General features: G+C 38.1%; 1 protein-coding gene across 1 annotated transcript in view; it reads right to left on the bottom strand.

The window, feature by feature from the left end:
• GPATCH8 (G-patch domain containing 8) overlaps positions 1 to 13,612 on the bottom strand; it is a 69,325-nt gene extending 55,713 nt beyond the window's left edge. Inside the window, exon 1 of the mRNA XM_016202083.2 lies at positions 13,509 to 13,612. Within this exon, the coding sequence (XP_016057569.2) occupies positions 13,509 to 13,553 (45 nt within the window). The 5' untranslated portion in view covers positions 13,554 to 13,612. The remainder of the gene's footprint in view (positions 1 to 13,508) is intronic.
• Positions 13,613 to 14,222: the final 610 nt, after the last annotated feature.

Below are 14,222 nucleotides of genomic sequence, written 5' to 3'. Positions count from 1 at the left end.
AATCAAAGTGCTGGAAAATGTGTTTGCATGAAAGGTAAAAAATACTTGTATATGTATTATGTATCTCTGAAAGAACAAACATGTAATTAGAAACAGTAGTTGTTTTTGAGAAGGTTGTGTTTTACTTTTCACTTTGAATTTATCCATTTGTCCCTTTTAATGCTGCACTAGGAAAGAAAGGGAAGAAAGGAGGACGAAATATAAAATGTGATTTCAAACTCCTAGGGCACAAAGTGTAGAAGTAGTGGTGGTAGTGGTAAATACTTCATTTCTCGCCTCTCTCCCCTCCTCCCAAATTTTTTCAAGTCATTCTGATGCACTAAGGCTTAATAATAAGATCATTCCTTCCAAAAATAGTCAGTATGGCATCTGATTATCCAAAGGCCTCAAAAGGGATTTGAAGAGAAGTATTTTTTTGTTTTAACCTGCTTTCAAAACCTTATTTAGATCTCTCAACTCCCATTAGAGCTAGGATAATCATATAATGTATCATACAAACCAGGGCACTTTGAGGGTAAAAGGGGGTGTTAATAGTAATTATGCCAGGACAAAAGGCATAAACTGGAACATATGGTCATTCTAGTGAAAATTCAGATTCTTTGTTAGAAGATTCCTAAAATTTAGCTTTAATGATGATTGCTTGGAATACATTTTCCATTGTCTAAATTAACTCTTCCTTTCTAATTACGACCTGCTTTCAGAATTGAAATATAGCTTTTCATTTATGTGATCAGAAATTTAAGATCAAAGGGATCCAAATTCACTTCCCTAAAATATGTGTTAAAGATTTTTTTTCTTTTTAATCCTCACCTAAGGTATTTTTTCCATTGGTTTTCAGAGAGAGTGGAAGGGGGAGAGAGAGAGAGAGAGAGAGAGAAACATCGATGTGAGAAAGACATCAGTTGGTTGCTTCCCACATGTGCCCCAACCAGGGCGGGGGGTTGAGCCTACAACTGAGGTATGTGCCCTTGGCCAGAATTGAACTCAGGACCCTTCAGTCCTTGGTCCAATGCTCTAACCACTGAGCCAAACTGGCTAGGGCTCTGTTAAACATTTTTAAATGCACACACATATACATACACCCAGCTGAATTCCCTTCAACTGCCTCTTCACTCAAAAAAAAAAAAAAAAAAAAAAAAAAGGTTTCAATTCCTAGGAGGTCTAATTACAAATGAATAGAACCTGGCTGACCTGCACATCATTAAAATACACAGTAGCTCTAGTTTCTAGTTTCTTACAGGTCAAGGATTCTGCTTCCAAGCCCAGGACAAATGTGGAAACTTCTGTGTCACAAATTTAGCTGTGTTGATCATTTAAATATAAAGAGACAGAAACTGCCATAAATTTATCCATGTAAGTGTTGATCTCGGAATCCACATAATCCCACAGCTGTACCTTTTCCAGTGATTAACTACACAGTAAATAGGGAAAATTAAAGCTAGAGAAGAGGAAATCATTGGGACAATTCTTTAGAGACTGCAATCAACAGCCCATAACCTCAAATAGCAAAACATAGTATTTAAGACCCTAAAAAAGGTTATACTCTCTTTCATCTTCCTATGACTATTAAAATTTAACACAATTTCTTTAAAAAATTTAATGAAAAATATTACTCAGAGTCAAAGTCAGTGAATTCAAAGTTTCTGATGAACAAATCAATTATTAACACAATGATTATAAAGACTAAAGTTTTAAATCCTGACTTTTCCTTTTTAAATTAGGTATCAGCCAAGTTTAAAATAGTTTTATTTTTGGCAGTACACACACACACACACACACATTTTGTTTTTTTTTGGGGGGGGACGACAACAATTTGTTGTTCCACTTGTTTATGCATTCATTGGTTGTTTCCTGTATGTGCCCTAACCAGGGATCGAATCTGAAACCTTGGTATATTGGGACAATGCTCTGACCAACTGAGTTACCAGGCCAGGGCTCTTAGGCAGTATATTATACTACTCATCCTAGCCCTATTTTTTAGCACCTGGCTCTGTTTATTAAACTTCATATTGCAGACATTCTTGTCTCTCTCTGCTCCAAATCTCTCCAACCAACATTTACCTTGTGTACTGTATTTACCATTATTCCTTTAGAGATGGTCTATTGTCACTAAATGGATCTACTAATTATAGCTCTACCTCAGAACTCAATTAACATACTTGCTTATAATTTGGACTTTCTAAATTCAGAACATATGATGCAATCTCAGCTGGCATGGACCAAAAAAGGTGTATTTAGCAGACAGAGTTATACTGGATAGCTTCAATCTATGAACAAAACCAGTCCTCCCTTGTCACCAAATAAATGAGAGACTTCATCTCAGTCCCTGTCTCCCTTACTCATTCCAAATAAACTAATTGTACTATTATCCTAAACAGCTCAGAAAAATGTCTCTGCAGGAAAAAACCTATCCAAAAAGAAATGCACATTCTTGGGGATTATTGGTGTAATTTTATTTGTATAGTTAAAAAATTTATTTCAATTTAGAAAGTGGAAAGGAACACCACTGTGGTCAATTCCTCAAAAACCCCAATTCTTCACTACTGTTTTCATAATCATATAGTCTGACTTAAAACAACTTCTAGTATATTATTATAAAAACCAAAGATCTCTGAAGCCAGAGACACTAGAAATCATCATTACCATCTGTCAGCTGTATAACCTTGGGCAAATTACCAAACTTCTTTCTAGGCCTAAGCCTGTTTCCCCAGCTGTAAAATCCAGATGATTACACTATAGTTTTACTGCATAGGCTGCAAGGTTTAAAGAGGTACAAAGTAATGGATTATTATCTTAAAACACTGTTGAGGCCAGTCAATAACCCAGAAGAATAAATTCAGTTATTAAATTAAATGTAAATTGGTAGGAAAAATAATTGGCTAGCAATCTCAGCAAATAACTTAAGAACTTGAAAACATATTACATTGGAGCCCTAACCAGGTTGCTCAGTTGGTTAGAGCGTCAATCCCACATACAAGAAGCCCACATACAAGAAGCAACCAATGAATGCATAAATAAGTGGAATAACAAATTGATGTGTCCCCACAACACCATCCTCTCTCTAAAACAAACAAAGAAACAAACAAACAAACCAACCCTGCCCAGTGTGGCTCAGTTGGTTGGGCATCATCCCATGTACTGAAAGGTTGCCCAGGTTGCAGGCTCAATCCCCAGCAGGGGGCGTGCAGAAGGCAGTCCACCAAGGTTTCAATTTTTCTCTCTCTCTAAAAATCAATAAACTATTCTTTAAAAAACAAAAAAAAGAAAAAGAAAACATATTACATTGGGTCATAGGTATGAGTATATCACACACTCATCTAAAAATACATGTACACCTGTTTGACATATCAAATTTTTTGGATAATTTGACAAGAAGAAAGAACTGGTTTCCAAAAAAGCACTATATTAAAAAAGAGTAATTTTTAAAAACCCCACAAGAGAAATCAACCTTTTTCAGAAACGCATGCAAAATACGGCAAACAATTCTTTTTTTAAAAAGTGTTTTTATTGATTTTTCTAGAGAGGAAGAAGAGGGATAGAGAGAGAGAAACATCGACAAGAGAGAAACATCACTGATTGGCTGCCTCCTGCACACCCCCTACTGAGGAGCCCATCTGCAACCCAGTCATGTGCCCTGACTGGGAATCAAACCGTGTCCTAGGTCAACGCTCAACCACTGAGCCACACCAGCAGGGCCAAATAATTCTGAGGCATTCAAAAAAGGTAGGGAGACAACAGTTAAGAATTCCTGCCCGGTCGGGCGTGGCTCACTGGTTAAGCATCGACCTAGGATCCAGGTGATCAGGGTTTGATTCCCGGTCAGGGCACATGCCCGGGTTGCGGGCTGCACCCGATCAATGACTCTCTCATCATTGATGTTTCTATCTCTCTCTCTCCCTCTCCTCTCCTCTCTCTGAAGTCAATAAAGATATATTTAAAAAAAAAAAAAAATTCCTCTGAGACCCATAGTAATGCATATTATTTCTTTTACCACTGGCTAGCATGATAGATCTCTATGCAGACATTTAACAAAACTTCTGCACAAGTCCACAGAAAAACAAGTGTTGCTGTAATTATATGTGATATATAATAAAGTGAGATTATAACTACATATAACACAACCTCCATACCTGAAATATCCCTCAATTGGTTTTACAGGATATCACAGAAACAGTTCAACCTAGATAATCCACAGCGCAGCAGGAAGCTGAGTCTCTAGTCTGGACATTCTTCTCAGTCTTTACTAAGCCTACATACATACTTGCCTTTACTTAACCATTAATTCAAATATCTGAGCAACATCTAGGTGCCAGATCCCGACTCAATGCTGGAAAAAATAAAAAAACAAGAAAGCCTCTCATTCAAGGAGCTTTAAGTCCAGTGAGATGAGATAAATTATAAAAAGAAAGTATACAGTAGGAGGTAAAACAGCACAGTGGTTCAAGGCTGAGACTGGTCCAAACTACCTGAAAGCTATCTCTTCAACTAGCTATGTGAATGGGGTTAAGTTTCTCATTTGTAAAATGGGAATAATAGAACCTACCTTATAGGGGGATTACATGAGATAACAGTGCATAACATAGTTCCTAAAAGAGTAAGCACTCTGTATTGTTAACTAGTAAAAATGCTATTACTAGTAAAAGTGGTATTATTGAAATACGGCCAAAGTGCTGTGGGAGCACAGAAAATGAAAACAATTAACTCTGCCCAAGAAAGATGTCAGCAATAACCTCTGATAAGAACACATGCAAAGGGACAATAATGAAAGAGCCTAGCTGATCCAAATAGCAACAAAAACTGTAGAATGGCAGGACAACGGAAGAGATATACCTGTTACAAGGGATTCAGGATGCTTAAAAGTCTTATAAGCCAAGTTAGTGATTAGTGAGTTTGGATCTTACACTTGAGACAATCAGGAATCACAGGAAAAGTCACATCTTAGGAGAGATCAAAGTTCAAATATGAGTTTACTGTGTCGCCTCAATTTCTCTAAGCCTATTTTCTCATCTACAAAAGGAAGACCAGCTGGTTTAGGTGGTCACTTGTGTTAAGTATCTCCAAAATGCTTTGGAACAGAGCCTGGTATGTAATACATACTCAACAAACAGTAGCTGACATTATCATCACTAGATATCATAGCAGTCAACTTTTGATTCTGATATTGGTCAAGGATAAATTTATAGTACTCTAATTTGACAGTATCCAGAAAGTACCATTCTCCTCTCCTGGCTATTTTTTCACTGGAATAAATGAACAAAATTGACTGATTTTATCCTCTTTTCTTACCCTTTTATGACGCAATGCTAACAAACGGGCACTCGATAATGTTTGGGAAATGGAATGGAGCTGTCTGATAGACCTATACACAGTAAAAAGACCGACAAGAAGCCATAAACAATCAATTGAACTTATAACACTGAGATGTTTCTGGAAAAAATATAATATTTAATGATAAGCATACCTATGTCCTACCAGTTAGGTAACTGGTGAAAAATACTGCCATGTATTAAAAAGAAACAATGCTTTGCATTCTGTAGACAATACCAGCGCTCATCTCCTCAAAAAGAGGCCAATGTATATACCACAGTAGAAAGAACACTACAAAAGAAATCATAGGATTATAGTACAAAACTCAGCTCTATACTAGGCAAAATAATTTATCTGAGCCTCAACTTTATCTATAAAGAGTTACTACCTATTCTATTTACCTCACTGAGTTACTAGAAGAATTAGAAAAGAATGTATATAAGGGCACTTATTAAACCATGACAGTATACAACTACACAATATCACCATTCTAATATCCAGGTTAGATGATTTTACAATATCCTGGTACCTCAGTTCCTTAACTTCCTTTCCTATAATGAAAAATCTTGTTGTCCATTCTATCTCAGCCATTTCACTCTCATGGTCATTACCAATATTCTCAACCCTCCCATAATCTCTATTTCAAACACTGTGCTCTCTCTCCAACCACAACCTATCTATCTTTCCAGGTTGTTTCCTCTAATACCTCCACTCTGATCCTTAAACCCCATCAGTACCTACAATCCATTGACCAAACTTTTCGCTCTGCCCCCTACCCCTCAATCCCAGAAGTCCTCACCTATCTCCCAGTCAAGTCAAGCTTAAAATCAAAGTCCATTATAGTAATCACTAGCTTGTATACACCCTCTCCTTCCTTGCCCCTACTCTGGTTAATGGAAGCTGGTTATCACAGCTTTAATTGTATGTATAACATATCTAACACGATTGTACCTGAATTAATCTTCCCTGAAGAAAAACTGCTTTGAAATCTGTACCATTTAAACACCTTAAGAAGCTAGTACATTCTTGCTTGAAGCCTTAAAATAAAACTTATTTTTGTAGCCCCAGCTTTTACTTTTTCCCTATGCCCAACAGTTTATTCATTGCCCTAAAAAAATCCAATTCGGTTTGTTCCACTTCTATACTTTTGCCCTGGCTATTTTCTCCAACTGAATGCCTCCCATTCTTTTACTTTGCAAGGATATACTCCCATCATCTTTCAAGATCAGCTTAAATGCTAATTTCCTCATAAAGGCATACCCAATCATCCCACTTCAAGGGTTCTCTCCTTTCCTTAGATTTTTGCATTACACTGTTCACCTGACAATCATGTTGGTCTTAACAAACTAAATATTAGTTATTTTTGTTCTCTCTCCATCTAGAAAAGCTCCTTGAAAAACACCACTTCTTAATGAACTTCCCTCACAGACATATTCACACATACTTCTTAGTACTACTATTCAGTTTTAACAATCTTTTCAAAAATTAGTTTATATTCTAGAAAATAATCTCAAGGTAAATATGTCCCTTGTAACTCTTGTGCAGATGATACCCTAAAGTAGTATTAAACCAATTAAATTTTCAACCACTTTTGCCCTTTCTTTTAAGATACCTCATATTACTCATAGCAACAAGGGAAACTGATACTACAGCATATAATCCACAAGCATCAGCCTTAGCTTTTTCTGTAGTCAAGACCTAGAGCATGACATTCATTCCTTGGTTTTTGATCAGTACTGCCTACAAAAAGGGTGAAAAATTGGGCTTGTTTCCTCATCAACTCTGGAAAAATGTTATATGAGATATGAGTAATGACTTTCCTAACAATCATTATTTAAAATGTCAGCCACAAAACACGATCAATGAGCCCAGCTGGCATGGCTCAGCAGCTGAGCATCAACCTATGATCCTGGAGATCTCAGTTCGATTTCCGGTCAGGGCACATGCCCGAGTAGCCAGCTTGATCCCCAGCAGGAGTGTGCAGGAGGCAGCAGATCAATGACTCTCTCATCATTGATGTTTCTACCTCTCTCTGAAATCAATATATATTTAAAAAACAAAAACATTAAATAAAAATAAAAAACATGATCAGTGACTTTTTTCTATTTCAACTTTAAACCCGTAGAGCTCTTTTGTATTTCACTTCTACAAAGCACAGAGATAAATTGAAATTCCTCTTTGAAATCAATGTAACTGCCAGAGTGGCAAGGATGACAATAAATAATTGATACCACATGAGCTGAGGCCAAATGTACTATTATAAAGATAGTTTCTGGTTGCTTGAGTGACACACAATGCAAGGTTTACCTGACCTTAACATTTTCAGTAAAAAAGAAAAAAAAGAAAGAATTAAGACAAATTAACAGGAAACTCATGTTTTGACCCTAATTTTAATTTCTTACTATCTATAGCACTTACTAAAACATTATGTGCTATTAATCTATGTACAATGCCAAAGCAACTTTAGCTACTTTTTCTTCAATACATTCCTAAATTAGGTATAAAATACTGAATGTATTTGTTAAATCCCAAGGAAATCATTTTGTATAAGCAAGACAATACAGCATTTTGTCTTTCAGCCTGAGAATATTTAAATTTTTGCATTGACTAATACAATATGCATTAAGCACATCTGATTAGACTTCCTTAGTTAAATGGACAATTCACTTTTTATAACTGTGAAATCATTACAACATCTTCTGGTATTCACAGCAATATCAAATCAATGACTTCTTTCAGTATTTGTGGTGGTCATTTGTAATTCCTTTGGTAATTACCATGAGTCAGCTTTCACTTAATACTAAATGGCAATGCTAATACGAAAAGAGAATCAATGCCAGACATACAAACAAGCAAAAGTATCAAGTTGTTTCAGGGAAGGAATTTTAATAGAATTCAAGAACTGGATGTCTACCTCAAGCTGGAATCAATTTTCATTAATAAAATATTAGAAACTTATTAAATCACAGTAAGATGAAACCTCTACATGGATTTCAAATCTATAATTTAAGATCTCATGAACTTCTGCTATTCCTTTTCAGAAAATGGTAATTTTGACCACCTCAAGAAAACTGCCATTTTTTTCATTTTATCATGTACCCAAATGGAAAGAAATTATATGGAAATATATCTCAGCCATGAAGCAGAACAATCAGGATAGTTAATTGTATACGTGTTGTTTTTTAAAAAATGTAAGTCATAAATTGTAGTTCTGGTTATGTAACATAAAGACCTAAGAAAATGTGATAAAAGAATCTCTCTGCAGTACTCTTGAGAATTGTGTGACATGTACAGAATAAAAGTAAAGAATACAACATGACACCTATTTTTTCTACAATGTTGATAGCACTAGAACAGCCCTGTAATAATCAACCTAATAGTATATTTGTCTAGATCTGTTCTTCCTGGTATCCCACGTCTACTTTGAAAACAAGCAAGCATACCATCACAAGAAGCCCTATAAGCACAGCCTTCTCCCACCAGTGCAACTTATGTCCTTCTCTATAATGTTATTCCTTGATATATTCCATATTTTTAAATGCCTTTTATCTTAAATATATACCTTTTACCCTCCAAATCACCACCAGCAAGCCTTCCCTTATGCTGATCTTATCTGGTCACTATTGATCCCAAGAATATAGTAATCAGTAATTCTGAATTTTTTAATAATCATGCTGATTCATCATCAGTAGTTTGAAATCTGTTCCAGCTTTGGTTCCAATACTTTCCACCTACCATAGTATGCATGGGAAAGAGAATAGTAATGATTTTGCATGAGTTTCAGTATCTCAAGCAAAGCTGACATTGATTTTCATTGCTAGTGGCATCTCTTCCAGATCATGGGAGACAGACCCAGAAAACAGAGATTAGAACACTTGCCCATATGTCATCTCTAGCATGCCTGCATTAATTAGGATGCCAACTCTATTAGATAGTACCACACAGAAAATATACTGATACACTTCTGTGACCTAAGTATTTTTAAGCTGTAAACATCCTCATTTAATGGTCTCAAATAAGAATTACCTAAAGGTCACATCCTGGTATTATACATGAAACACAAGAAGGAATCCTATAAACGTATTACATAAAAGTAATACATGACTTGCTTATTGCTATTTACCATCACAATTACTTATATAGATTATAAAAAGTTCTTGGGTAATTTTTATATTTTTATTGTGACCTTTAAGGTAATATCTCTCTTATTACTTTGTCACTCACAATTATCATAGCTCCTTTTCATTAAAAATATAGTGCAGAATACATTCAGAGCACAATGGAATGAGAGGCTCCTTTAAATCACCAGTCTGCTGCAAGTACACAAACTTAAGAACATTCCCTCACTAGTATTCAGCTGCATCACCATTAATAGCCATGCAACCACTAAATGCTAAGCTGTGTATTTAACACCTTACTGTTGTACATCACTGTACAAATAAAACTTTCTTTAGTGAACCTATTATTCAAAAGTGTTGAATATACCTATACCCTAAATTTTAGTATGTATTTTCCACTAGTTTGTGTAACATTTCAATCAGTGAACAAATATGCCTTAATCTAATAAATGTAGGCAGAAGTCATGTCTCATTCAGGAACTGAGGACAAATTCTTTAAGTAGCAGTTAAAACTCTTAAAGCATTAAAAAAAAAATACATCAGCCTAGATCAGAAAGATTTCCAAAGATTAAAATACCGCTAAAAAAAGGCTACACAAAAGGATGTCTAAACTACAACAGTTAACAATATATCCTCTATAACAGTGTAACTTATCGCTGTCAGAAGCCTTCCTAGAATCCCTTGGGAGATCAACAAGAAAAAGATCTCAACTAGAACAGGTAAAAACTAATTGTATCACCTCTCTAAAAGCTCATTTTATTCTTTGTGACCTATAAATTTATCCTCTATAGTTGATGACTCAATTAGTTATATAAAACATAACTGCCAGTAGAGATAATGGTCCTGAGCACAAGTTCAAGAGTTAAAAAGCTAGAGTCTGAATCCAGGGTCTTCCATTTACCAGCTCTGTGTACTTGGTCAAGTGATTTAACTCTGTGCCTCAGCTGCCTCATTTGAAAATGTAATAGTAGCTATCTCACAGGGTTATTGTGGAGATTGATATAGTACACATAAAATCTGTAGAATAATATGTTTGTTTGTTTTACCCCCACCAGAGGATATTTTTTCCATTGCTTTTTAGAGAAAGTGGAAGGGGGAGAGAGAGAAAAAGAAACATCGATTGGTTGCCTGCCGCACGCGCCACAATCAGGACCGGGGATCGAGACTACACCACGGTAGGTGCCCTTGGCCAGAATCGAACCCGGGACCCTTCTTCAGTCTATGGGCTGATGCTCTAACCACTGAGCCAAACTGACGAGGGCGATACCTGTTTATTATTATAATAAAGTTATCAAAAACTTTAAAACCTATATAGTCTCATTAACCAATGTCACCCCAATAAGTTTAATAAAGAAAACTTTTAAATGTATGTCCCTGATAATAATTACTGTTTATATTCGTAAGTGCTTCAAGTGGCATACCACAGTTATGCTCTTCACTATACTATACACAACATCTTTGAAACTCTAGGTGTTCACAAAATCTAATAGTGAACCCACATCTGACTCCATACTAAGTTCAAAAGACAACTTGATGTGGTCTTCAAAATTTGTCCTTGATGATAAATTGACAAAGAAATGATAGCCATCTAGAAGTTACCAGAGAAAATGCATGGAAAAATTTCCAGAACTACAAGATCTGTTTAAAGCAACAGGACCTATGTACTGTTTGAAAACCTACTTTGGATTTGTTTTCAAGTGTATTCAGTGGCTTTGCCTTGTTTATCCCTTAAAATCTTAAAAGGAGGCCACCTTTAATTTTAAATAACCTAACCTTGAAAAATGTTTGATATACTATATGCATATACTATATACATTTTCTAATAACTTAAATCAAAGGACATCATTCACGAAAATCAATCTATACTTTTCCCTTTAGTAAAACATGCAGAAAAATACTCCTTTTATTTTTAAATAAATGCTTTTTTGGGAAATGTTAGCACAATAATTTACAAATATTTTAACATCTTATAATTGTCTAAAAGGTTTCATTCCCAATACCCTAGCTACCCACCCATAATACTAGGATATCTGACTTTAAAAAAAACCAACATTTCACCCTGGCCAGTGTGACTCAGTGGTTAGAGCATCGGCCCTTGCACCAAAGGGTCTCAGGTTTGATTCCCAGTCAAGGGCATGTACCTGGGTTTCAGGTTAGAGGCTCATTGGGGAGGCAGCCAATGAATGTGTCTCTCTCACACTGATGTCTCTGTCTCTGTCACTCTCTCTCCTCTCTTTCCCCCTCCACCCCTCCTTTCCACTCTCTCTAAAAAGCAATGGAAAAAATATCCTTGGGTGAGGATTAAAAACAAACAACAAACAACCTTTCCCTGACTGACTCAATACAGGAGGAATTGGTTATTCCAACATAAAAGGAGAAAACGTACTTGAAACATATGTAGTATCTTCAGCATCAAAAAAGAAACTAATCTCACCTGAAAAGGTAGAAGCTTTCTCAAATTTTTCAGGTGACAGCATTCACTCTGCTACCCAGTTTTCAGTATCTTCTTTCAAGACCCTGCAAATCCTGTTTTTGTTTGTTTAAGCCTGCTGAAATTTTGTGGTTGACAGCCATTTTTCCTCAAAACATAATTGTTCATGTTATCTATTTAAAATTTTATTAGGTCACCTTGAAATTCTCTCCTCTGAAAAGCACTTGAGGTTTTGTGTTTTTTATCAACATGTCTCTCTAAAAATTACAGATAAAGCCCACACATCTTGCAGTCTACTTATGTTTCAAGGTGCTCGCTAAAGAATGAACAATCTTTCTCAGGGATCAACTGGCTAATATGAACCGCTTCAAACTCCCCTGGACCTGCATTGTATCCTTAAAACACCTTGAGATCCCGTATTGTGCTGCAGCTAGCTGTAGAGCAGGCGCAGGATCACAAGGCTTTCCAACAGCTCCCAGATCCCTTACTGCTGCAAAACTTCTTTTAAGCGTTCTATGTACTAGACTGTTTGGTGTTGGTTTAACCTGTTTATTTACTAACCCTATCATCTCAGGAAATTCAACCCCTTCCAACTGCCTTCTGAAAGACATCTAGAATATTCCCTTACTACTTTGAGGAAGACCTGCAGTAGGAAAAACACTTGAGTTCAGAGGTTCATCCCCTGACCCAAATTGCTGTTGCCAGGATATGCGGTAGTAATGCAGTGGTTTCTTTGAGACTCTGAGGATGTATTTTATCCTAGAAATAATCAATCTTTTAACTGCTGAGATTTCTGCGGTAACAATGATCAACAGGAAGCTATGAGTTATTCTAATTTGCCTTTCTTTTTCCCTCAATAACGCTAGCCATTACAAGGGCATTTTTCTATAAGATATTTGCAACTGAAGAGAAAAATCAAGCTTTTGGCACTATTTATCACACGCTTGGAGAGTCCATTATCATTCTGCTTCTTACGAATCTTCTTTCGAGGTAAAATTTGGGGCGAAGCTCACGTCGATCATACTCCTATAACTTACTGCTTTTCAGGCCCAACTAACGGCCTAATAATAACAAAACATTTACGCCCGGGAAATCTCAATGTCTGACTAACCAAGGAAGCGTCTAATAACTAAAGCACCCTTTTGCGCGTGAGGAATTGGAAATAGACAATGAAAGGAATTTATTTATTAGAGGACGGTAAGAGGGAGGAGCCCCCCCCCCCCCCCCCGCGAAAGCCGTGCAAGCAAAACCCAGGGATTCGGAAGCCCTGGTCCAGCAATACTCGCCTCAAACCCTCCCGACCCAACCCTCTTTTCCCCGGGGAGCCAGCCCTGCACCTTCACAGGCAGGGGAGAACCGGGGAAGCACAGCCCACCACTAGCGGTCAGGCCGGGGTTCCGAAACCCGAAGCCCAAATAGACCGAAGCCGCAAACCCGGCGGCCTGAGTTTAAGAGGCAAGAGAATACTGGGTGAGAGAAGATGCGGCCTCGCCTCCAGCCCGGAGGCCCCCGGAGGAATCGGAAGCGGAGAAGAGCGAGCCGGTTCGTAAGCCGGAGCAGAACCTGGACGGAAAGAGAGCCGGGAGCAGAGGAGAAGGAGGTTTCGGCTCGGCCAGCGCCTTCCCCGGATCCTCGGCGACGCCCGTGTTTACCTGAAAGTCTCGGTCCTCGTTGAAGCGGGAGAAGCGGTCCGCCATTTTGCCGCCTTCACTGCTCTCAGGACTACGCTCTCCGGTTCGCTCCTTCCCTCCCGCGACACCCGCCCCCTCGCTCCCCTCCCCAGTTCCCCGCCTCCTCCCACGCCCACCCAGCGCGCGCTGGCGAGGGACGGAGGAAGCGAGAAGGCGGGTCCTGGCCAGAGCCCCGGAGGCGCACGCGCCTTTCAGCCCCGGAGGCGGAACCTCCCCGTCTCATTGCCAGCTCCGCGCACCGCCCAGGGCGACCCCGCTAGAGCGCGTGCGCATTCGCGCCCGAGAGCGGCAAGTGCTTCCGGAGAGAAAGGTCACAGGGGCAAGGTACGTTCGCCTCCGGATGTTTTCCACCTGCAGATTTCCCCGAGTATGTTGTTTTTTTATTATCCTCCTGCTTCCCTGCGTTCGCAGAAGCCTCTCCTCTGCTTTCTTCAAATAGCAGCATAATGTAGTGGCCGAAAACGCGGATTTAGGAGCCAGATTGCTTAGTTTCGAATCCCGGTTCTCCTTGAGGATTAGACGGCGAATGAGACAGGAACGATGTCTTCTTTCATAGGGCTTACATTCCAGTAAGGAACATCAGATACATAATAAAATAATTGCATAATTTCAGGTATTAACGAGCGCAACATAAAGTAAAACTGGGTGCAGTGACGAGAGGGACGACCTCTGAAA

Source organism: Miniopterus natalensis, chromosome 17 (genome assembly GCF_054644295.1).
Source record: "Miniopterus natalensis isolate mMinNat1 chromosome 17, mMinNat1.hap1, whole genome shotgun sequence".
NCBI lineage: Eukaryota > Metazoa > Chordata > Mammalia > Chiroptera > Miniopteridae > Miniopterus > Miniopterus natalensis.
This window is presented reverse-complemented; position numbering and strand designations above follow the sequence as displayed.